At 34.5% G+C, this 27,720-nt stretch overlaps 1 protein-coding gene across 1 annotated transcript; it reads left to right on the top strand.

Moving 5' to 3' along the window:
• Positions 1-26,305: 26,305 nt before the first annotated feature.
• On the top strand, positions 26,306-27,325 carry LOC136781514 (uncharacterized). The gene has a single exon (XM_066740403.1). It carries the CDS (start codon positions 26,306-26,308, stop codon positions 27,323-27,325), a length of 1,020 nt encoding a protein of 339 aa, XP_066596500.1.
• The last annotated feature ends 395 nt before the right edge of the window (positions 27,326-27,720 follow it).

Below are 27,720 nucleotides of genomic sequence, written 5' to 3'. Positions count from 1 at the left end.
TATCTCCAGTTCACTTACCGTTTTGAGAATAAAGTCTCCGCTTTCGAGGTGTTTGAGATCAGTAGAGTTTTGTTTTAGTTAATTTTGATTTAAAGAATCAACGATATCGATATTGAGCCATGATCATGGGAACTTTCATGATCATTCATTTAGAGTTTATTGTATCTTTTTTTGGATTATCTTCATATTAGGTTGTATTGCGTTTCCGAATTAAGTTGTATTATTTTGGCGTTCTCTTTGATGTATTTGTAGAGTTCTATCGTTAGAGAATTATGAGAAAAATTACCTATATCGTGGCGGGCCTAATATGTAATTATTATCGACTTTCTGGGCCATGTTAAATGAACCTGAGGTATTCTCAATAGCTGTAAATCCCAGGAGTTTTGTGAATAAATTTAAGGATGTTTCTTATGTAAATCTTGCCTTTTCTTTTGTCGTATTTTGTATCGCGTTTTAGAGATTCTCTTATCGATATTAGCGAATACCTCTCCTAACCTTGCCCCTTTCCATTATCCAGCTAGGGACAGAGCTAGCCCAGCACTTTAGGGAATTTTAGTTGTCAATTAGTAGATTTTTCGTACCGAATTCAGTTATAGAGAAAACTGGTCTACGTGTACCTGGCGCCCAACTTATCGTTTATAGCGTTATAGATTGTAGAGTTTTCGAGTATAGTAGAGTAGTTTATCGCGTATTAATTTGAGTAGTATCGTATCGTCCTCAATACCGTTCATAGAGACTCGCGTATTTTGCTCTACGCGGCAAGTTTTATCATAGGGATTTTTGCCGCGTAACAATATGATGACCGACACCGCCTTTTATAATGGCATCTCTTCGGACTTTTTCAAATATAAGAAAGCCACTGCCTCGGGAAATTCGATAAAAGATGGTTAGATATTCCTTAAGTTTCTTTTCACCACTGTTCGTTGTATCAAAACCTCTAAATAACATGCGGATACTGATGTAGTACATGAACGTGCACGATATGCAGTGCAAAACATAATAAACCTATGTTACAATATTAGTAACTGAAACATCTTTATTAATATTAATAGTATCATATAAATGGAGTAAAACATTAAATTTTATTTGCTATTAATAATAAAAAAACTAATTTTTATTTAGCAACTCTTTTAAGAATTGCATCTTTTTTTATGGCGTTTCTCCTTATTTTCTTCTCGTTTCTGCTCTAGTTCTCTTTTAAGATCGCAAAATTGTTTAAATGCTTCTTCTTTTGTGAACTGTAAGAATTAAAATATTTGCTTTAAAGAAATCAAATAATTATTATTAATAAATAAATGTTTTTTCCCTACACTAAATTTTCCTTTTTTCCGAATACTCGCCGTATCTTCTTCCTTCTCTTCTATCCGTTGGACATCTTTTAATATTGTTGTTTTACGTGAATTTTGTGTTAATTCTGGAAGAATACTATCATCCTCAGAGACTATTTTCCTCAGCTCCTCTTCAAAAGGCACTCCTTTTCTGCTATTTCCTGATTTGAGATTATTATCAATTGCTCGTTTTTTTCGTCGCAAAACTGTTTTATATTTATTTTCAATTTGTGTTGCGGTTTTATTAATATTTAATTCATTTTATAAATCTTGGCTAATTTGCGTCCACATATTCTTTTTCGTTTTAAAAGTCTTGGTTGGTCCAACTTTCGACAGATATATATACAATATATTTTATCCAATATAAATTTAGTCTGATCATCTGTTAGAAAAATAATAAAATTAATATTAACAAATCAAACGTACATGATCGGCAGAAATAGCGTCTCTTGATGCATATAGGAACCGCATTAGAGGACCCCCCAATGCCAATTACTCAAGACGGAAAAGTACGAGTTAGCTAACATTTTAGATTAAAAGAACTTTGAATAATTAAATTTAGATTATTTAATAAAAAATGTTTGTTAACTTGCGCTTTTCTGTCTTGAATTACAAATGATCAGAGGCTCTAACGCGGATTCTAAATGCATCGAAGGACTCCATATATCTGTTGGTCATTGTACAATCAAAGTATAAAGTGTTTAATAAAACTATAATTACGTCAATAGTACATTTACCAGTAAAATCTGTACTTTGTGACGCATCAGTAGAGGAGCTTTCCTTTGTTAAGAACTGCTTATTTACATTATCTTCGTCTTTTTTAACATTCCTATTAGAAAGTTGGTTTTCGATGCTTTCATCTTCTTCATATTGTGAATAAAAAGCATCGTATGGCATTCTCGGATCATTGGAAGCGTTGAATATTTTCATTTGGCTGAAGAAAATGGTAAATATAAATTTAATTAAAGAAATATAAAATAAATGTTACATTATGTATACTCACGCGAAGGAATTATCTAAACATCTTTCAATTTGATGTATTTCTCCTCCCTTCACATTTATCAAATTATTTTTTACCATATTTTGCAATTCTTCGCCAGCAAAATCATCACACTCTGAAAATTATACAGAATTATTGTTTAAAAAAATTGTTAAGTTCAAGCTAAGAAGAAACCTAAAAGTCTTCTCCTATCCTCTTCATCTTTGGCAACTATGCGGTAGTAACTTCCATTAACTTTAAAATCAACGTAATTCATTCTCTAACTATTAGTATAAATCTGAAATATAATATATAAATTATGAGAGAATTTTTTATTTTCTTTGATTATTGTTTCAGAAATCCTACTGTTTTAATTTATTTAACACAATTTTCTAGAAAATAGTAATTAGAACACCCAGGGTGTGCACCCATCCATTGGTATTACTTCTATAATATTTTATACGCAAGTAAAAATAGTCTTTTTCGTTTTAGTTCGTTAAATAAGAGAAAAACGCTTTTTTTTATTTAATCTGCTAAAACAAGCGTAATAGATATTTTATGGTTTTAAAATATTATAGAAATATTTCCAATAGGGTGTAACCTCATACCCAGGCTGTCCTCCAGCAAGTTAAATTTCACAAATCTGTATCTCGAATACAATTTCAAATTAAATATACTTTTATTACGGTAAAAGTTGGTTGGACATTAATAAATGAGAAGTAACATAACTTACCCAAATTGTAATAAAATCTTCAACATAAAGAGATTTGATAGCTGTTATAAGAAGAAACACAATGAAAGAAAAATATAAATTCATATTTGCCGCTCACATGGTAACGAATTCATGCGCAGTACCATTGCGCGTTAGAAATTTCTCAAGTTGAGTGCAATAAAAGACCCTGATAAGTGTAGCTTGAAGTTAGTCATTTAAAATTTCCCAGTTTTGCGTTAAGTTACACCGGGTGTACATGTGTAGCCAGGTGCAACGAAGGTAAACGCTATGAGGTATAAACTGATACTACAAAAAACAGACTTCGCCTGTAAAAAAAGGCGGCAAGTACATAAACCATCTAGCATAAATAATATAGTAAAATGATCCAATTAAAAAAAGTAGTTAAATCCATATATTAGGTAAGTGCATTTTTTCACCTTAGCAAAAGTTAAATTTTTGAAAAAAAAAGGGAACAAAAAAGTTACTTGCCGGGCCCGTAATGCCCATGCACAGAGGGAAATTGAATCGTGTGTGAGATTCAGCTATAGCGTAGTACAGCAAATTTCATGTTAAAATACAGAGTGAAGTTAACCGAACCACAGACGATTCTATTTATCACTGTGCATGGACATTACGGGCCCGGCAAGTAACTTTTTTGTTCTTTTTTTTTTCAAAAATTTAACTTTTGCTAAGGTGAAAAAATACACTTGCCTAATATTTGGATTTCACTACTTTTTTAATTGGATAATTTTACTATATTCTTTATGCTAGACGGTTTATGTACTTGCCGCCTTTTTTTACATGCGAAGTCTGTTTTTTGTGGGATTTCATAACGTTTTGTAAGAGTTTAATATTTAAAAAATTAAATAATTCTTTTAATTTTTCTACAGAATTTAAAGAAAATTTCTACACTTCTTATTTTTTGAAACAGCAACGCATAACAAATCCCACAAAAAACAAGCTTTGCTTGTAAAAAAAGGACGGCAAGTACATAAGTCGTATCTAGTATGATTAATATATAGTAATATAAAATATTTTAATTAAAAAAAAAAAGTGAAATCCAAATGTTAGGCAAGTATAAATTTTTTCCATGGCGAAAATTGAAATTTAGAAAAAAGTAAATAGTAATACAAAAATTACTTGCCGGGCCCGTAATATTCATGTGTAAGTCGCTATCTTGCAATATAAGCATTGCTTCTCGTAAGTTAAAAATGTGGCTATTTAATACGATTCCATACAACGGGCCTGGCAAGTAATTTTTGTATTACTATTTACTTTTTTCTAAATTTCAATTTTCGCCATGGAAAAAATTTATACTTGCCTAACATTTGGATTTCACTTTTTTTTTTAATTAATATATTTTATATTACTATATATTAATCATACTAGATACGACTTATGTACTTGCCGTCCTTTTTTTACAAGCAAAGCTTGTTTTTTGTGGGATCTTATAACGTTTTGTAAGAATATAGGAATTAAAACTAAAAATTGTTTTAACTAATTCAATCTAATAAAACATTTTCCAATGTTCTCATCGTTCCATAATGTAAAGCTTCAATTCGAGATATTAATTTATTAATCTATTAAATATAATACAAAATATTACAATGATGAGTTCATATCATAATTACACTTTTACAGGCATTTAACATAGGATTTAATGACTGTTTGAGTTATATTTTTAACATCATATACCCAATATAACATTAAAGCCTTTCGCTTTCAAAAATTTGTTTCTAAATTTACCTTTAAATCCACTTTTTTCTTAGGTGTTACTCTCACTATCATCTTTGCATTATGGCTCTTTCCCTGGTAAACTAGTGACATTTATATATTCTTTTCATTAATATAAACTGTAAAATATATACCAATTAATGCAATGGAAGTCTATGTTTTTTAGGTATACTGCTTTCAGTTTCTTGAAGTTACACACTGTATGTTCTATTACATGTGAAATATTGAAATTATAAATTCCTTTCATATTTACACATTTACATGATTTTATTATAATTTTCATCAACTATGTTATTTCTAATTCCAAAGTTGTATGCCCAAAATCACCTGCAAGCACTTCACTCTCAAGGATTTTCTTATAAATTAGCTCATATTTATCCATCATTTTCTTAGCTGTTACCGTCAATATCAACTTTGAATTATGGCACTTTCTCCAGCACACTAGTACCATTTATATTTTCCTTTCATTAATATAAACTAGGAAATACACCAATTTATACAATGGAAGCCACTCTTTTGTGGATATACTGCTTTCAGTTTCGCAAAGTTATTCACTGTAAATTCTATTGCATGGAAAATATTAATATGATGACTTCTTTTCATTGTTTCATTTCTAGATGACGTTATCATTAAAATTATGATTTAATTGACTTATATATTTCAAAGGGTTTATGCCCAAAATCACCTGCAAGCCTTTCGCTATTAAAAATCGGCTTCCAAATTAATTTTTTAATTTCTCCACCTTTTCCTTAGGTTTAACTCTCAACATTAACTTTGCATTATGGCTCTTTCTATGGTAAACTGGAATCATTTCTGACTTCTTGTATTAAATATTACAGCTTAACCCTGCACAATGACACAATAAACATGTTATTGTAAATCAATCTGAAATAAAATCTCACTAAGTACCAAAAGATATATTACATATTATATTATAAAAATCAATGTTATTCTTATAAAAAATTAAATTTGAATAATTTTTTTGGTAATAATAATAATTTCTTTCTATTCTGATTGGGGAAGCGTAGGTAAATATATGGTTTTAATACTTTTTTATATTATAATTGAATATTAAATAACGATTAGAAAATATTTATCTGCTTTTCTTTAATCGTAGTAATAAGAAAGATTTATTGTCTCCTGGAAAATTGTTTCTATATAAGATATAACCTATCGGACAGTTGAAATCCATATGAGTTTAAAGAAAAGAAAAATTTAAACATGAATTTTGTTATTGATTTCCATACCTGGATGTTTAGCATATGTTTAAACCTCATCCTTCTCTGTTTCATTTACAACCTTCGTTAATCTGCATTCTCCAATGACAGGGTATTTCCCAGAATTGTTATAGCATTTGGCACTGGTTGGCATCAAACTGCAAACTATGAAATAATGCCTATAAATTTTTTTCACAATGTACTTACTTTTCTTAAAAACGTTTATGTTAATTGCTGTTGAAACACTACCATGTGTGTTGGTTATGAGTGAACGTAACAACCTCATCCTTCTGTTTCATTTACAATTTTCGTTAATCTACATTCTTCAATAACAGGGTATTTCCAAGAATTGTTAGAGCATTTGGCACTGGTATGACTTCAAATCAGAGGTGCATACAAGGAAAATATTTTATTTATAACCTGAAATAAAATCCCACAAAGTACCACAAAATATTAAATTTTAATATATTTTACAATGTTGTGTTACTTATCTGATTCTCCATCAGACTCCTTCATCTATTTATTCCTTTAGTTTGTTTAATTATCTACACTTTGAATTATATCATACTATTTTTATCCCAACAGAGTAATTTTGATTTTGACAGTTCTATCGAAATCGATCGCAATTTAGGGTTATGCCGGTATTGAATATAGCAGGTGAATGTAGCAGCCAACTTCAGCCCGAGACATACAGAAGCGGTCAACTTCAGCCCGAGACATACAGAGAAAAGGGAGAAGAATTTCAACTTCGGCATATATATAGCTAACAGAGTATGAGATCTCTGGATTGCGTGAACCGATTTTAATGTTTATGGGCTCAAATGAAAGCTCGTTCAAAACCATTTTAAGAAAAGGTTTGCTTAAATCATGATAGTGGATTATTCACAAAGAAAAATCGGTTTGAAAATTAGGACAGCCAAACTTGCTGTATAAGAGAGTAGTGCCTCGACGGCCGTATATACATGTCATTATCTACTTTTTTCTGTACTTGCCGTCGAGACACTACCGTGTCTCTTGATATCATTGAGTCATCAACAGTTAATCACATTTCAAACTACTGTTTCCATTGCTCAATCAGTACTCCGTAGTTGCATTAAACCAAAGCTCTGTTTTCTAGCAACACATGGCAGCACTATCTTCTTTATCTATTTTATTATAAAAAGTAGTAATATCCACTGGAACTGTAACTGATTCCTCTTTAACTATGGTAGTACCTTATGGTGCTTGCATTTTTCCAAGAATTGTTATAAAATTTGGCACTGGTCTGGCATCAAATTGCAAACTATGAAAGGATACCTTGTATATAACTTTGCTTTAATTAAACTAATTTTTTTCACAATGTACTTACTTTTCTTAAAAACGTTTATGTTAATTGCTGTTGAAACACTACCATGTGTGTTGGTTATGAGTGAACGTAACAACCTCATCCTTCTGTTTCATTTACAATTTTCGTTAATCTACATTCTTCAATAACAGGGTATTTCCAAGAATTGTTAGAGCATTTGGCACTGGTATGACTTCAAATCAGAGCTGCATACAAGGAAAATATTTTATTTATAACCTGAAATAAAATCCCACAAAGTACCACAAAATATTAAATTTTAATATATTTTACAATGTTGTGTTACTTATCTAATTCTCCATCAGACTCCTTCATGTATTTATTCCTTTAGTTTGTTTAATTATCTACACTTTGAATTATATTATACTATTTTTATCCCAACAGAGTAATTTTGATTTTGACAGTTCTATCGAAATCGATCGAAATTTAGGGTTATGCCGGTATTGAATATAGCAGTTGAATATAGCAGCCAACTTCAGCCCGAGACATACAGATCAGCCCGAGACATACAGAGAAAAGGGAGAAGAATTTCAACTTCGGCATATATATAGCTAACAGAGTATGAGATCTCTGGATTGCGTGAACCGATTTTAATGTTTATGGGCTCAAATGAAAGCTCGTTCAAAACCATTTTAAGAAAAGCTTTGCTTAAATCATGATAGTGGATTATTCACAAAGAAAAATCGGTTTGAAAATTAGGACAGCCAAACTTGCTGTATAAGAGAGTAGTGCCTCGACGGCCGTATATACATGTCATTATCTACTTTTTTGTGTACTTGCCGTCGAGACACTACCGTGTCTCTTGATAAAAAAATATATATTAATATTGAAAAAATATCACAGTCAACACATTGAATTTATTGATATTTGTAATGCATTTTGCATAAATGAACTTCATAATTAATGCCCCGGCTACTTATTTAATGTTTTCAGTTTCACTATAATAAAAGTTTGATTAAATTTTTCATAATCAATAAACATACTTTCAACATATAAAACTAATTAAGTAAAATGTATGTTTTAATTAATTTACATTTTCTGTTTATCAACATTTGACTTTTTACCACTATCTGACCTTGCTAGACTTCACTAGTTTCATCAACTACTTGAGTTGATACTGGAACAAGACTGGACAAGCAATTTGCAAAGCTTTGAATAAGCTGCAATTGAGCATATATTCAAAGCTGACATTGCCGTTTTGCATACCACGTTTCTTTTTAGCACCAATTACTCTTACATTTATGCTACTAATTCTTGACAAAGGTGGCATAGGAGATACATTGGCGAATCGTCCTTATAACATTTCCCGTGCCAGAGTCCTCAAATGTTCGTTTCGCTAATTTCTATACACTGTTGAAACTGGTCGGATTTCTGGTGCTGCAAAATGGAGTGGAAACCATTAATTTTTGGACTAAGTTTCAATTGAGAATAAACGTGCATTTTTTCATCCATACCAATGACCAGTATACTGCCTTTGGCCTAGAATACTAGTATAGATAACAGAGGAAAACAATCAACAGTTATTAACTCAATTTTACAGAATTTCATCCAATGAGTCTCATTCTTAAATTATGGCTGAGTAATGGATGACGTTTTTCTGGAAATTAGCTTATTCTTACTTTGCCAATCTTTTAATGCTTTCATCTTTGCCTGTTTCAAGTACCAGAATGCAAGAGTGAAAAGCCCAATTGTTGATTCAACTCCAATAGTCAGTATGTGTGCGAACCTTCCTCCTTGGATTCTTAATTCAATTGTACCAAATGTATTTAAGTCAAATCACAAGTGTTACTAGTAGTGGTAACTAGGCGGTTCCTGTGACACGGTGGTGAGGGTAGTGCGGGTGTGCGGGGGGAAGTGTCTCTGTGACATGGTGGTCAGGGGAATGCGGGTGTGCGGGGGGGGGGGGGGGGAAGTATCTCTGTGACATGATGGAGAGAGGGGGTGCGGGTGTGCGGGGGGGAAGTGTCTTAAGAGCTGGGGTATATTGGGTGATGAGGGGGAGTGCGGGTGTGCGGAGGAAGTGCCTTGGCTGTGGGGAGTGTGTGTGAGAGAGAGAGAGAGAGAGAGAGAGATCCCTCTCACCCTCTCTTTCTCTCTTAGTCTCTCACCCCTCTCCCATCACCCTAGGGTCCGGATGGTTAATTATCCTACGGATCCACTAGAAGGGGTACCCCCTCTCCCCTGACTCTTGGGCCCGGATGGTTAGTTATCCTACGGGTCGACTAGTTTCCTAAGGGTTACCCCTCCCATCACTCTAGGGTCCGTATGGTTAGTTATCCTGACAGTTACCCAGAGAACTTTTTTTTGTATTTTAGTTAGTGGAGGAAAAAGTTCAAATTTTCTCCACTAGGTGGCGATCACGAAAATTACTGGGGCATCTACACCGCTAGGGGTCCTCACCATCTTACAGACTACCATTTTTTCTTAGGCCTGCCCTCGGAGGGGCTTTCCTCCCTCCACATACTTATCTTAGACCCTCCCACTATTTTCCTACTGTGGACCCGCCATTTAATTTGATTTCACATTTTCTTAAACCGTGAACACTAGGTAGATTTTTTTTCTTTTACAAGTTAGTAATAATTATAAATTGAAAAAATATGCGAGTTAGCATTGCTATTATTTTAGGACGTCCTACGGATAATATATTACAGGAAATGATTGAATTGTTTCATTTGAATTTCTTTGAAATAGATTCATATATAAGATTGTCATATAACTCCCTTCCGCTTTTTTGTTTTTTTGAAATTCGCAGCTATGTACAAAGTGTTGCAAAGCTCTTATCCAGTGATATTATATATTATTTAAAAGCCCTTGAAATGACCTTTAAAACGTAACTAAGTATGATTAGATTGCATATTGCGTTCAGCTGTTATAAACGTGTAAACATGGAGTTCACTAACGCCGAAATTCGCGCTATTTTGAAGTTTTTCTTCGTACAAGGCAAATCTGTTACAGAAACGTTTCGTGAGATTAATGGTGTTTTGGGGGATGGAGCTGTATCGCTTTGAACCGCGGAGGAATGGTTTCGACGATTCAGAGCAGGTGAAAACGACACCATGGATAAGCAAGCGGGCGGAAGACCTGTGACGACAAACACAGATATAATCAAAGAAGTCACTGAGTTAAACAGGCATGTGGCATCTCGTGACATCGCACAGGAGATGGGAGTGAGTCATCAAACAATCTTAAACCATCTGCGGAAGGCTGGATACAAAAAAAAGCTTGATGTTTGGGTGCCACATGATTTGACTCAAAAAAACCTTCTGGACCGAATCAACGCCTGCGATATGCTGCTGAAACGGAACGAACTCGACCCATTTTTGAAGCGGATGGTTACTGGTGATGAAAAGTGGATTACCTACGACAACATTAAGCGAAAACGATCGTGGTCAAAATCCGGCGAATCGTCTCAAACTGTGGCCAAGCCGGGATTGACGGCCAGAAAGGTTTTACTGTGTGTTTGGTGGGATTGGAAGGAAATCATCCACTATGAGTTGCTCCCATATGGTCAAACGCTTAATTCAACCATCTATTGCGAACAATTGGACCGCTTGAAGCAGGCGATCGACCAGAAGCGTCCTGAATTGGCCAACAGGAAAGGTGTAGTGTTCCACCAAGATAACGCCAAACCTCATTCTTCGTTGATGACGCGTCAAAAGCTCCGAGAGCTCGGATGGGAGGTTTTATTGCATCCACCATATAGCCCAGACATGGCGTCGAGCGATTACTACCTGTTCCTGTCCATGGCGAACGCCCTTGGTGTTGTAAAGTTAAATTCAAAAGAAGCTTGTGAAAAGTGGCTGTTCGAGTTTTTCGCAAATAAGGAGGGAGGCTTCTACGAGAGGGGTATTATGAAGTTGCCGTCTAGATGGCAACAGATTATCGAACAAAACGGTGCATATTTGAAATAAATCCAATCCCAGTAAGTTTTTTTATAAAGCATTGAATAAATAACAAAAAAAGCGGAAGGGAGTTATTTGACAATCCATTTGTTTTAGATGACAGTTATTTGATCTATAGAACGTGTATCTTACGACTCGCTTTTAAACAATGAAAAGTTTATATTCTAGACTGATGTCACTTTATCTAAGGAACGTGTATATAATTAAATGGATTCATTTGTTTTAATTAACAACTACTTGATCTAAAGACTACATGTATCAACACGTTTAAAATAATGACTTCTCTTTGAAATCTACAATCATAAGAGAGTAACCTATTACAAATTTCGTTCGCCTGCAACACTTCCCCTACTCTCAATTTCCAATAAGTGTGTATATCTTATCCCTTCCTACGATATTATTCAAAGTCACCCACGCTAACAATTAGGAAATTTCATTCAGTCTCGATTAGAAGCGTGAAGCAGTCGAAAGTTCAAGTCTGTAATGCTGCAGTCAGAATATTTTATTGTGGTGTAATAGCAGTATTGAAGCTTCAAGCACAGTGCAAAGTACCAGTGTCACGTTGCAGACAGAATATTTTTTCACTATCACGTAATTGTCGTAGAAAATCTTTAGAAGGTAAGAATTATTTTTTCTTTTTACGTTATTCTCTTTTCTTAATATTATTTTATTATAGAAATAGATTTAACTAAGATTAATTTTTTTTTATTATAGAAATGGATTTAACTAAGATTAATGAACTCGCAACTGTAGAACCAAAAACTTTTATAAAACTGAATACTTTGGAGATTGGGGGGTCATACCGAATAACTGAATTATCGAAAATTAAAACCAAATATGGAGAGAGAATAATAGCAAACCTGGTTACGAAGGAATGGTTCTTCTTGCCTGCGAGGATGATGGCATTACTGGAAAAACCAGAACAAATCAAGAATTTTCAAGATGCAGCTTCAAATCAAATATTAACATTCACGTATCATGGTGGAAATTACAATAATATGACATTTGCAATTGTTAGTCAAATTTCAAAAGATTAATTTAGAAAACATTTGTAAGGAATGATTTAAACACAAATAAATTATTATTATATCTTATTTATTATTATTTTCTTCATTAAAATGATAAGCTTAACTATAGTCTATTAGCTATTAATTTACATTTCTAACTATTAGCGATTAACTTACATTTCTAACTATTAACGATTAACTTACATTTCTAACAATACTTGTAAGCGGGTTATATTCAACAATTTTATCATGTATAATTAAACAATACGCAGTAGTATTACTTGCAATATTTTTAGAACAATCGATCTCTATTTTAACGTCAACCGTGCCAGATTTAACAGATTCGTTTTGATGCGAACAATCAATGACAAAGAGAGGGCCATATTCTAAGAAATTTTTGTAATTAAGCATTGGTTTCGATGGTTTTTCTCCAGCATAATAGGATTGGATAAATTTAACATACATATCATATAGTACAGAAAATCGTGATTTTTCAGTACAGTATCGAGTCGATCATACTGATAAAATTCAGAATTAAGATAGACTTTAATATCACGAACAAAACTATCATCGAAGTCAAGCACCTTCATATGCTGTGTATTCTTCTTATTTCTTCTAAATGCTAGAATTACGTATCGAGGCTTCTCCAATTGTGTTGCAGCTTTTACAGCCCACGTATGCCTCTGTGTTTCTGGTGGAAGCGGGTATTCGTAGAGTTCCCAGGATCGAAAAGCCATGGTGAGGCTTTTGTTTTGGTCGATAATACGTAGAAATTGAAGTTTTGTGTATTCATTCAATGATATATGAGGAATTCTCCATTGCACTTTTTGAACATCAATTTTCGAGTCGGTGATTTTCGTTGAAGAGTATATCGAATTCGTATCATTACGCGCTCGAATGAGAAGGAGCTCATGACGTGCATTTATTATGACTCTTCTATAGTCTTCACAAAAACCCAACAACATTTTCAGTGGTACGCAAAAATTGAAATATTTCGTAGGCTTATAATCTGATAGAAACCATCCTGAATGGCGTAGACTCGTACTCTCCTCCTCAGTCAGGGAAATGAGATTCTTCATGGAACTAGTAATACCCACATTCTTACTGAGGTCAATCTCAATACCATTCAATTCATAGCGAATTTCATCGAACAAGAATGCCATGGAATTGCAGTCAAGTCCCACAGTATCTTCAGCTGTTGCAGTTGAAATACAAGTACCCTCGATTAATTTTCCTTCTATGTAAAGGTAACTCTCACATGGTAGAAGAATTAAATCTTGCTGTTGTATTGGAATTCGAATTTCGTCACTATTTCCCAATGATGCATTTGCATACGGATTGTAAGCATGTATTTCCATTTTAGTAATGCGATTGTCGTACACAGGTTGTGCGGTTACGTCCAACAGGTCCATCTTTATTTCTGACCTTGAAACCCAGCGATTGAAGAAAGGCTATATTTTTTCTTGTTAGCGGTCTTCTAACGTAATCCCCACCCAATGTATCTGGTCCTGCAGCAACTGTTGGACTGATGATAGGTTCATCTGGTATCGGTGATTTATAAGTATTCTTGTAAATTAGCATTTTCTAATGTGTAATCGAATTGTAATTTCTTCCCCACCGAAATTTACTAGACGGTTTTCCTGATCGAGAAAGGGCAAGGTAAGACGGTCAATTACTTTCACAATGACTGGCAAGTAAATGACGTTTTTCGGTGTTTCCGAGAGTTTATAGCCAGGTGGGACGCTTGAAAAAAATTCATGTATAACATGTTGATGTTTGCCGTTTGTATATGCACCAGCAGTAATATTACATTCAATTCGTAAAATATTGACCCTTATAATGTTTACGGGCTGGTTTGATTCGGCTAGAGTGTTCGGCTGAATAATTCGATCTGACGAAAAACCCAATAAAGGGCCTATATTATAAGGTTCTGTAAAATCAATAAGATATTTACACTTTATTTCACTTTTCAACGTATTATTATTAGCACGTAGAATAATAACATCTTCATTATCCACCTCATGCATCAATGTACGCAAAAGATCATTTATAGCACTCAGTTCATAAAAACCTGTAGGTATAGTCAGATCTTCGGTATCGTAGAAAAACTTATTGTTCGACTCGTCAACATTAGCGATTGAATTGAAGCTCTGAAAGTCTACGAGACCAAGTTCATGTTGCCCCACCTGAAGATTGATCGGTGGGGAAAAATCTGTCTCCAATATGGACTCGCGGTCAGACAGCGTAACCGTTAAAGACATTGTTCACGTATAAACTTGACACACAACTGACCGCATATGCTTGTATCATACGATTGATATTGATCGTGGTTGTAGTAGATTATAGCAGAAGGACCAAAATAATCTAAAAGTTCAATTGGAGGTTCCAAATTTCCGAAGGAGTCGAAATACTTTACGTAATTTTTACGTTTAACGTAGGCAACCCAATGTGTACCAGAACCTTTTTCTTCGTCAATATTCACGATTGCACACTCATTGCATAGTACGGTTTGTGGTAGAGATGTGCGCATAAAGACTCCTCGAAAATATGGTATATCCTGACATGCATGTAATAATTGAATATTACTAGTAGCTCCAGATTTCGGAAGGCTGCTTATTTTTTTTGCGAGGTTTTTTTCCTCCTTTCCAAACCCTCTCCCTTTCGCCCGTAAGGGGATAGGTATAAACCATGTCCACGCCTGCCTTCTATTAAACGATTGTGACGCTGTATCTCTTCCAATTGTCTCTTGGATGCTTTCGCATCCTTTACAGCTTTTGTTATACCTGCTGCGCCCCCAGCTAATGCGCCCACTGCACTCAACAGTGGTAGCAGAGGTAATAAACCTCCCCGTTTTTTTTTTGTGAGTAAATTGCTTTTTCCTCAATAAATCTCCTCGTTTCTTCGGTACACGAATTTTTCTTTTCTTCATGCTTCTCCTATGCACTTGTAGGCCTAAGCCAAGTTTTCGTTTTACATTCATGGATGCCCAGACTGCTGCTGCAGCTGTTCGTTCACGTAAAGATGAGTAACTAGCAGTGATACGCTTTCGTGCACGCTGTGCAAGAACTTTATCAACCTGGTGACGTGGTGGCAGATCCTTATATATTGAATATGCGATATCGTGTTCACGGCAGGCTTCGTCTAGAGGATTTATACCCGGATCACCACGTGCTAACCGTTCTCGAAGTCGAGTACCTGGTCCGCAATAATTGTAGCCAGGTATGTGTACTTCGAACGGTAATTTATTCAGTATATTATTGAAAAAAGTTCCACAACCGTAGCTTACCATGTGGAACATTCTTTCTGTTTCTCGCACAGAGTTTGCTGACAAGCCCAGCAATCTTTTATTGAAGGGGGCGGTCCATCAATGTGATCTGTATTAGGTAGATTATGATGTTTAAAACACCAGCGATATTGTTGTACTTCAGGATCTGCGCGAATGTGTTCAGGCAATTTATTCCAAACCTCTTGAATACTACGCGGAAAGTGCTTTAAAATTAAAATTTTCGGTATGTATTCAAACTGCTCAGCGGTTAATTCTTCCAAACTTGACACATCTAACAATAATAACGGCATGATGAGAACTGATCAAACAATTCATTTCATTCCTCTAAATAGGTTGTATGATTACAGAGTTTTCAGTCATGGACTTCGTAAAGCAGCTGCTCGGTATTCGTGTTTCTAATATAGATTACCGAACAACCCATAAATGTATGAGATGTCACGGACCTCTACTCCCATCAACCATACGCTGTATAGTTTGTGGCCCTTCAAATTGTGAAAAAACAAATGTATTGTTGAGCCTTATAGAAAGCCCTCAGGGTGTGAGATTTGAAAACCTATAAGTTTATTCAAAATCGTTGCAGCAACCAAAATATCGATACTTGGAGCGACTATTATCGGACAATGAAGAAATTAGTTATTTCCAATTTTCTAATAACAGTGAGGTTATAAAAGTAGCTGAAGCACTACCAAATTCAATTTTCATATTTCATGATGTTGCAACCGATAAACAAGACAATATAAGAGACTACTTCCCCATGGGTAGACATTCTAAGATTGATTGCTTTTATCTTTGTCAGACTTATGCAAGGATACCAAAACATCTAATACGTGATAATGCAAATTTTTAATTATTTTTAAACAAGATGGAACTAACCTAAAACATATATATAACGAACATGTAAATACAGATATGGCGTTTGAAAAATTTTGTGAATTGTGTTCAAATTGTTGGAAGCGTTATTATGGATTTTTAGTAATTGATAAAGACAGTGCAATGCAAAATGGACGATATCGAAAGGGTTTCAATAAATATGCTGTGATTAAAGAGTGATGTTTATGGTCAAAAATGTTAGTTTAACCTTGAACATTGAACAAGTCTATATATTGAATAAAGAATAGCTTTACAAAATGAAGGAGAAAAAGCTTCTAAAGAAGATTGCTGAGGCAAGTGAAGTAATTCGTCAAAAATATCGCGCACTCAAATCAGAGTAATGATGGAAGACAGTTTAAATGAAACTTTTAAACCAATAGTTGAACCATTAAAGAAGCTCACCGAAAATAATCAAGCAATTTTTGTTGCACCGAAACATGAGATGAAAATGGAACCTATAAAGAGATCTATCTCACACGAGGAATCTTTCATAATTCCGATGAAACGAAGAAAGTCTTATCTCACATCGACTCCACAGCGGAAAGATTTCATACGCAGCTCCAGAATTAACGTTCAAGGTCATTCATCGGATGATGAGCAGGAATATCCACAGTCGCACGAAACACAGTACCTTTCTCTGGAAGATGATGAAGAGGAGGAGGAGGAGGAGGGGGAGGGGGAGGAGGAGGAGGAGAAGGTGAAGAAGAATAATGAATATGGCACGCAAGATTTAGCGGAACAAATAGAATTACCTGTGCATACATCCATCGAGGCTGTAAAAGATGCTAATCGAACTACGACAAAGTTTGGTTCAATTGCATCCAAATATATAGGGTTGTTGACGAATAATGCTAAGGATAAAATTGACAGTAATTTTGGAGTTAAGTTAGATAAAGTGACGAATAAAATTTGGCTTGCGAAATGTGCTTTTAATGTTGATGATTACAGTAATTTTATTATTATCGATAAGGAGTATTATCCTGGCATGAAAGGTCTATTTGAATTGATCTTCATGAAAGAACCTGAATACTATACTAAAGATGATTTAGATACATATAAAAGTATTCTTTCTCAAACTAATGTGCACAGAGCAGATAACATTAGTACACTAAAGCTTCGTGGGAATAAGGGGCATAAATGGAAGAAAATAATTAGTGAATTATTTCCACCGAAGACAAAACTTGTACAAGGCAAGGGATATATGCGTGTTAATAATAATCCAGTAAGCTATGTACATTGGAACGATCCAAACGAACTGGTCGAGCGATTAAAACTTTTATTTGCATCATCTGTTGCTGGTCATACTAATTACTATAATGAGATACAGTCAATAATTGAGGAGCTCCATGAAGAAGGTATCATCTTATAAAAGAGATTGCAGTTTCAAGATTTTCTCAGTTCAACGTGCTACTTCACTATGACAATAAATAAATTTGGAGCTGGTTTCAATACCGGTAAAGTGAGAAATTATTTCCACAAAATTGATAATGATACGTTAAAGTTTGATAAACAAAAGAATGCATTTAATGCCAAGAAGAAAATAATTTCAAATTTAGAATGTGATGTTACGTATGAGACAAGTGCGGTGAATATGGCTGCTCTGTTACGTAATTCGATGACTGTACGTGATAGCTTAATGAGAGAATTGTTTGAATACAGTGAGAAGCTAACTCACTATTACCTAAAATGTAACATTCTTGAGGAAAAATTTACAACTCTAATGAAAAAAATCGATGAAATTAATGAAATTGGTACAAGAATCGATAAATTGATTGATAAATTCGATCATAATGATTATAAATTGGATCGAAAAGACAAAGAATTACGAAATAATATGATTGTTGGATTGAAAATTGTTGTAGAATATTTTTCTAATCAGCTCGCAAAAAAAGATTTTGCAAATGAGAAGAATAGAGAAGACGATATAAATTATGCCCTGAAGAAACTTATACTACCGCCAGTGCTTGATGACCTGCTGTAAACATAACACGTAGCGGAATAATTATGAGTAGTGAGGAGAAGAAGCAATTGGTAGAGGAGCTGCATGTGCCTGCCAGACGGAATTTTTTACGTAGACGTGTAATAATACGAGGCTTCGATGACCTCTGGCAAGCAGATCTGGTAGACATGAGAAACTATCCAGACGCAGGCTACCACTACATTCTCACAGTTATTGATGCATTGTCGAAATATGGCTGGGCAATAGCCTTGAAAACCAAGTCAGGCAAGGAAGTGACAGCTGCATTACTGAAAATCCTGAAGAGTGGGAGATGTCCGAAAAATCTACAGACCGACGATGGCAAGGAATTTTATAATAGTGATTTCCAATCGCTTATGAAAAAGCATGGAATAAATTATTACTCGACATACAGTGTATTGAAAGCAACGATAGTCGAGCGTTGGAATTGAACGTTGAAGACCGAAATGTGGAAAGGATTTACGTTGAATGGAAATTACAAGTGGAGAGCTATGCTACAACAACTGGTTGACGAATACAATGCAAGAAAACATCGTACTATAGGAATGCGTTCAGTCGATGTGAAACCTGAACATGCTAATAAGCACTTAGCAACAGTATTCAGTAATATAAAGATCGTTGGTCGTGTCAAGTTCAAAGTCGGTGATTTTGTACGAATCAGTAAATATAAGAATGTATTTGCAAAAGGCTACACACCAAATTGGACAACTGAAATATTTGAAATTATAAAAGTGCAGAAAACAAATCCTGTTACATATTTACTAAGGGATTCTAGTGGTACGGATATATATGGCGGATTCTACGAATATGAACTTTTAAAAACTGCTAATCCTAATGTATATCTAGTTGAGAAGGTATTACGTAAGAAGGGCGACAAAGCCTTTGTAAAGTGGTTAGGATTTGATAATACACATAATTCATGGATAAATATAACAATATTTTGTAATATACAATTTATTAATAAAGAAGCATTTATTTAATCTTCATTTAAATCTACTTTACTTAATTCTATTTCATTTATCCTATAATGACCCTATGGTAGAGTTGATACAGTACCTTGTACAATATAGCGCTTATCATCATGTGGACTGAGAGTAATTTTTTGTTGTACAATTGAATAAACATTATGCAATTTTGAACGAATTAAATTTTGATTATGGATATGAACAGTAAAATTTTGTAAGCAGTCTTTATAATCTTCAAACGTTATTTTTCTAGCGATAACGCAACTCTTAACGCCCTTAGCTTTTTTAAAAATTTTATCTTGTATTTTAAATGTATACATTTTCGATCTCAGTCCAATAAACTCAATCATAATTCTCCCGTTATTCTCATCTTTCATCAAACCAGGCACTTTTTTATTTACTAGAGGTAAATTATACTGGTTAATAGGCGAATAATCACTAGTATCGAATCTTGAAAGATTTTCTCTCATGATCGTGTAAATGTCATCGCATTCGATACTGTATATCAAACTATCTGTATCGGTATACAATGCTCTACATTTAATACCAAACGTTGGAAGCATATATTCATAATGGAATTCGTATAAACATGTTTTTGAAATATCTAGAATACTCATACCTACATATATAGGTTTATCAAATTTCGCCGTTAATTTTTTTAATTCTATCGCAACCAAATTTTCGTTGAATATGGAGCTACTGTGAAAATTTGTTTGGGATATCAATGCTTCTGCTCCATATCTTCCTTCCCACTTACTAACAAGCCTCACATCAACTCTATTTCTTACATTTTCCATCGTCTTACCGAATACGTCATTGTTGATTAGTTTGAAAAGATTTTTGTCAAACTCATTTTTAGATGCAGCTCGCAAACGTGTGTTTAAGTCTATATATTTGTTTAGCCATGCCGATTGCTGAAATCTTATTCCGCGCTGGATACGTTTCAGTAACATTCCATGACGAATACATTGTTGTAAAGATAATGTATAACATAACGCTCCTTATTTTCGACAGTTGCAAGTAGCTTTTTCTGTCGTGCTCCGGGCGGAGCCTCACGTACCGGACAAAATGGCAAGTCAGAGTGATTATCATGAAGTACGCTTGGATACTCCAAGTCTACCTCTAAAATAAAACTCTCAAATGAATCTATAGGTATGCTTGAGATATCAAAGTTGTTAGTATCTTCAATCCAGCGAAATCCATGAGTAGGTAGAGCTTGACACATTGCCCATCCGTCTAGATTATTTACATCATAGTACATTAAATATTTGGTTGGTTTTGTTGAGTCATAATCATTCATATACCGATTGTTTGCTTTTTCATAGCGGTGAGAGCACTGACTCAAACCGCCACGTATTCCACGCTCTACGAAAAGCAACATTTCAACATCAGTGAAAAGTTCCAATTTTATTTCAGTATATTTAAGCATTGCATCCCAAGTGAAGCCTGGGAGTGTAAAATAATGTGCAGGATCCTAATTATAATTTTCCATGCAATTATCGCGAAAATTTTCAAAAACGTCTCTCAGTAATAATACGTCAGTTTTTAAATAGAGATCGATGTACTCCCCAAGTGTTTGTATTTGAAAATTGATCCATACCTCCTTAGCATGATTATATGCCTCTTCACTAATATCACTGTCAGTTAATTTATTATAGAATAACTCGCGAGGCGGTAAAGCATTTTCTTCCAGGCGATTCAGATTATCTACGTAATCATAAGGAAAAATAACTTTTCTTGTTAGTAGATTAAATTGTTCCGTATTTAAATTCGAAAATTCTGACTCTAAGTTTTTAAATTGAGATCTCTCCAAGTATGAGCTCAATTTGTCTAAACTTGATGCTAGAAATTTAAATGAATCAATAAATCTGAGCTGAATATTATATTTCCGTATGTATTTTGTAAATGAAATATACTTTTCCTTATGTACAGGTAGCAGGTATACTGAACCCTCATACATGTTAGCGATCGCATTGAAGATGAAATGTGCATCGTAATTAGATAAATTATGAAAAATTACTGGAATAACGTGCGAATCTTTATAGTTTAAATTACAATTGTTGTGAGCGGGTCCTCTATATTTACCTGTTAAATGATAATGATCGCGAACACGTATTTGATTTGGGAGAAATGACTTTTTACATATATGACAGTCGGGGTCATTCTTATGACGAAAATTTTCACTAATACTTAGCGTTCTCATAGGCACTACAGTCTTTAGTTTTTCGCTCGATATGCTAGCAATTTTATCGAGTTCTCGCACAAACCATTCTATACACTCGAGTCCACGATATGATTTATAAGTTGAGAGCGATGAATCACGAACGCTTTTAAAATAATATCCTACACTAAAGGGTAATTGTTTTTGATAAATACTACTACTACCGCTCGTTTCATTCACTTTTTCTAATAAACATTCAATGTCTGCATATACAACGAATGGGGTCCTCTCACTGTTCTTGTCATTTTTAAAGGACACCCAACGGTCCTCTTCAGGTAGCAGTATACGGACGTTTTTATTGAGCTCACTGCAATCACGTTTATGAGATTGAAGTTTATCCTCATTGAAGAAATAGTGTAAACATCTAAGAGAAAAAATCAAATTAGTATATAAACATTAAATAAAATTATATTAAAATATAAACAGTATAACATACCGATTACAAATAAGATGAGATCGTTTTTTTCGAGTCAGTTGTTTATTTAGCAAGCGAGAAAGATTCGTGATACATAAAAAATGTGCTGCACCTTGATGTTCGAGAAGAAGAAGAAGATTCGCATGTCTCGATTTCTCACATTTTGTGAGTTGAAGAGGTGCAATAATTTTATTCTCCTGCCCTTCCTGCTCATCCACCATGGTGAAAACATTAATCGACACATCATTATCTTCTTCAAATTTAGGTATCTGCCTTAATGTGGTTGGAAATGTTATACTTCTAACGTTGAAAACAGATTTAAAATGGGGGTATGAAAATTGTCTTTGTGGGTGTTTAGTTGAAATAGCCGAATAGAGTGTAGCCGTTACAGCCCATGCAAAACATGTATTATCATCACTCTGTATGTTTATCACTGCATGTTTGTTCTTAATATATTTTGGAAGGTCGATTGTACAGCCTGCATGTAGTGGATTATAATGATTTATATTCAAAATTAAATTTAATATTTTTTCCAAAGCCCACCCACTATTACGCTCTTGAAATTCACCCAATTTTGTTTTAATTTTTTTCTATGACGTTTGGTTTATACGAATCACTAAAAGTATCAGTCTTGAATAAAATCACATTTTTTGTGGAAATATGTTTGATATCACTAATTTCTTTGCAAATAAATTGTCCGTTGAATACCATATTTATCTTAACAGCGCTTACTTTACTGAATACTTTGTTCATGTAAGATTGCAGCATATCTGATGCTGCCAATAGAAATTCATGTGGTTCGATATAATTAGTGTTTACTATCATACCACTACACATTCGACTTTTAAATGATGAATCAAGATCTTTCCAAATAAGCTTTTTCACATTAATGCCCGCTCCAATTGAATTTTTATTTTTTGCCACATGGAGAAGTAACTTTCGAATACATTTTATTTCGGCAAGATTTTTCTGTACAGCATCTGGAGTTGCATTCCGGTTGGATTCTCTCAAATATCGAATATAATCACGACACTTGCAAACCTACTCGCGATAATCATGCTGAGTTTTTAAATCGGGATTCTTAAGAGCGTGATTTGAAGAATAACTTTTTTCTCTTGCTGCTCTGATTAATCGGCACTGTATCTGAGCAATTTCCGTAAAAATTTTCTGCCTTGCCCCTATACGTGCATTGTGGCTAGCAACTCTCAATTTGTTAATGTAATCACGACAATCACGTACCCACTCACGATATTCATCCTGACTATTTAAAACTCTATTTAGAAGCGACATCGTAGTTCTTTCCGTTTAAATGATCAGCGTGAAACTAATGAAAAATCTTAGATGGAGAGTCCTTCAAATAATCAGTCTCCGAGACACTTCAGTAATATAAATATTTTACGGATCAGGTTGCGCGTTGAAGTAAAAAGAATGCATTCAAGTTTAAAATATACATATATTCTAGATTTTTGATTCATACATATATTTCATATAATATACATTTCTCAGTGCGCATATACCCTCATGATTCATGCAAATAGGAAGTTGTGAATTATATAAACCGTCTTCTAAATTATAATTTCCCCACACATATTCCTCTACATTACTAATTTCAAAATCACAAATACTCCTTAACCAATTTAACTTTTCCACCCCTTTTACAAAAACCGTATCCTCATATACATATTTTTTTATAATATCTTTATATTTATAATATGGTGAATAACCATCCATCCAATTTAAGCCATGATGATTGAAAAAGATTGAACTGAAAAAGAAATTCCTTATTCATTAAAAATAATAATTCGTTATTGTTTGTTATAAAATATACTTACACTGTTTTCTTTCTCTCCTCTTCACTTAACCAAGTATGTGGAAAGGGGGGTGAAAATAAAATATGATGCACTTTTAGTTCTTGTAAAACTGCAAATTCTTTAACTATAAATGTTTTATCCATTAAATAGAATCCTTGAAAATCGACGAACGTTGGGATCATCATGTTAGCATTTTTTATACTAAATTTATTACACTTTGCCTTTATTTTAAATATATTCTTTTTTAGTTTCTCTAAAGTTTTCCCCTTCTCTTCAAACCAAGTATTTCAATTCTCCCACTATCCTTAACTATTCTCTCTTTGGACCAATGGTGTTTCTAGGAGTGTCTGGTTAGTCACCTCCCACCACAGATCAAATTTTTCACATCCCTTACAGCATTTAAAAAATCTTGAGAAGCGTGTAGGGTAGTCTTCAGTTCAGTTTAAGCCACAGAATCTTCAGGTACTCTGACATTATGCATCATTTAAGAGATATCACGCACATAATAGATGTGGATGGATTTATCGTTAATAAGAAGATAGTGTACAAAGAAGTGGCTATTAAAAATATATACTCTAATTTAACACATTATGGTGCGTTTAAAGTTAGTGGATCAATGAACACTTTAAGTATTGCTGACCGCAAAACTGCATCTTTTGTGTTTAATAATGTGCACGGAATTGCATATGGAAATACGGGAAATGAATGAAATATATGATTTTCTAAAAATCATTGAATGTGACAGTGTGCAACCAGTGGTTGCATATAAAGGTGGACACTTCGAACGTGACTTATTAAATATAATGAATATTAATAATGTCAATTTAGAAAATTTTAATTGTCCAAAATTCGATTGCTTAATTGAATATATAAAAACAGACATTATTCTTTGTGAGCTGCATAAAAATAAAATTATGCGAAAAACACAAAAGCCTGTCCACTGTGTGAAACAGGAGGTAGATGTTTTCACAAAGTGGGTGCGGAAACAAATAAAAGGTAAATATTAAAAATTAAGTTCGCAATTTACTGGATATTAATAAATTTTTTATGTTTCAGAAGCTGTTATTTGCTGAATGGGCTAAATATTATTGTATATTCGTTTTTATATAAGTTTCAATTGTATTAGTTTTTTATATAAGTTTCATGTTCGTTTTATTATTGTATATTCGTTATTATATAAGTTTCATGTTCGTTTTTAATTATATGATAAATGTTATTTAAAAGTCTCTTTCTTTTCCCCTACTCCTATTTCCTTTAATTTAATCCGTAAAAGAAAAACAGAAAAAAATGAAAAAAGCACTTTATAATTATTACTAACTCATAAAAGAAAAAAATCTACCTAGTGCTCAATGTTTAAGGAAAAATGTAAAATCAAGTTAAATGGCAGGTCTATAGTAGAAAAATAGTGGGAGGGTCTAGGATAAGTATGTGGAGGGAGAAAAGACCCTCCGAGGGCAGGCCTAAAAAAAAAATGGTAGTCTCTAAGATGGTGAGGACCCCTAGCGGTGTAGCTGCCCCAGTAATTTTCGTGATCGCCACCTATTGGAGACAATTGGAACTTTTTCCTCCACTAACTAAAATGCAAAAAAAAGTTCTCTGGGTAACTGTCAGGATAACTAACCATCCGGACCCTAGAGTGATGGGAGAGGGGTAACCCTTAGGAAACTAGTCGACCCGTAGGATAACTAACCATCCGGACCCAAGAGTCAGGGGAGAGGGGGTACCCCTTCTATAGTGAATCCGTAGGATAATTAACCATCCGGGCCCTAGGGTGATGGGAGAGGGGTGAGAGACTAAGAGAGAAAGAGAGGGTGAGAGGGATCTCTCTCTCTCTCTCTCTATGTAAGTAGATACACCTGCCTGTCATTGCTCTGCTTTATTTCTGCCTATTTTTTCTGCCGTACTCTGGTCCATTGGGCCATGTTTCAGACGCTTCTTCCTCACTTCTCAAGCTTCCTTCTGAGACATTAATTACTGGTGAGGAATTGGCTGATGAATCGCAATTTTGCACTATTTGCCGTGGTGCTGGATCTAACCTACAAATTCTACTTATCCGCCTTCACCGTGCTGATTATCTGCCGCCTTATCTGTGGCGACTGCGCATGCCTGCTGGCACGCTCTGAATTACACCGACCTGATAACACGTTGTGCTTGCTGCTTACCAAACTATTGTTATTGCCGCACTATATATGCCTACATGTGGACTCTGCCTGTCATGCTAACAACGACCCAGTGAAACACAGCTAATTACTCATTTTTAATTAATTTTAATTAATTTTATGCGCACCAATATTATTGCAAATTTTTTATCTATTTATTTATTTATTTCTATCTATTGTTTTACTTATTTATTTGCGATATTATTTATTTATTTATTAGCGATCTTATTTATTTATTTATTTGCGATCTTGTTTATTTATTTATTTGCGATTTTATTTATTTATTTATTTGCGACCTTATTTATTTATTTTTTTCGCGATCTTATTTTATTTATTTACTGCGTCATTATTTTTACTATTTTAACTATTTAATCTCGTCATGCCTACTGTGAATTGCGGACTTTGCGGCTCGTATGTTGGGAAATCTGACCTTGTAAGGTTCTGTAAGGCTGAGGAGCATGGATACCACTCGACATGCCTACGTAATAAACTTAAGCTTGGTCCCAAGGATGCTATACCAAATTACAATTGTCATATTTGTAATAAAACTGCTAACAAGGCCTCTCCTGCTGCTGCTGGACATCGTATTGATACTGCCTCGCATGGCTCCATGAAATGCGGCAATGATCTGAGTACGGCACAGGATAATACGGTCACCGCCCTTTTAACTAATATCAATGATAAATTCGAATCAATCAACACCAGGCTGTCTAAGATCGATGACCTTACTGCAAAGGTAGATTCTTGCATTTTAAAGCTTGATGCTATGGCTAGTAGAGTTGACACGGTGGAGAACGCTGTGACTGAGCTGAGGAGTGCCTGTACAGTTCTTGATACTCGACTTACGGCGATGGAGCTAGAGCCTGATATCAACGATGACATGCAACGTGATCTCATACAAGTTGATGCTAGAGTAACACAACTTGAATTCCAACTGAATCGTTCGCAATTGATCTTCTCAGGCTTGCCAGTTTCACAGGAAATGAACGACCTTCTACTGATACAAAAACTCCTATCTGTCTTAAAGACTGATGTTGGCGGTGACCAGATCCGAAATATACGTCGTCTTCGCTCGTCAGATCCTAAGCGACCCGGTAATATCAGTGTGCGATTTACTGGTACTCCTGCAGCTGACTCCGTCTTGTCTGCTAGACGTAAGATTGGTCAACTTACTGCCAACATGCTAAATTCAGCATTTGGGAAGCATAATATTTATATTAACAAGTCGATCCCCCCCTTATTATATAAACTTCTCCGAGATGCTAAGACTGCCGCTAAATCTGCGAATTACCGACATGTTTGGCTCGATGACCAGGGCATTGTTAGAGTTAAGAAAGATGACTCGACTCCTGCCGTTACTATCCGATCAGCTAAAGATCTCGCTAATATTAATTTGTGAAATGCAATGCCCTCCACTCTACCATCTGTCCAATTTCAGGCACGTAGCACTTCGTTGTGCATCTGCCATGTCAATGCCCAGTCTATTCCTGGTCACATTGTTGAATTTAGGAACTTCTTTTTACAGAGTTCCTATGACATTATCATGGTCTCTGAGACGTGGCTGCACTCGACCATTTCTAACGACTTTATCTCGGTCCCGGGTTACTTGGTCCTGCGTTGTGACAGAAATGGCACTAGGGGTGGAGGGGTGTGCATATATTATCGCAGTTTTCTTAATATTAAGTTATTGCGTTCTTCCGAAGCTGCAACCTATGTTCGTAGCGTTGAATACATTTATGCTGAACTTTACGTTTCCTCGGTTAAAATATTTCTAGGTGTTATTTACAGGCCCCC

This window comes from Prorops nasuta, unplaced genomic scaffold, assembly GCF_024137725.1.
Source record: "Prorops nasuta isolate Cenicafe-Biocafe unplaced genomic scaffold, Cenicafe_Pnas_1.2 PNAS00023, whole genome shotgun sequence".
Taxonomy (NCBI): Eukaryota; Metazoa; Arthropoda; class Insecta; order Hymenoptera; family Bethylidae; genus Prorops; species Prorops nasuta.
This window is presented reverse-complemented; position numbering and strand designations above follow the sequence as displayed.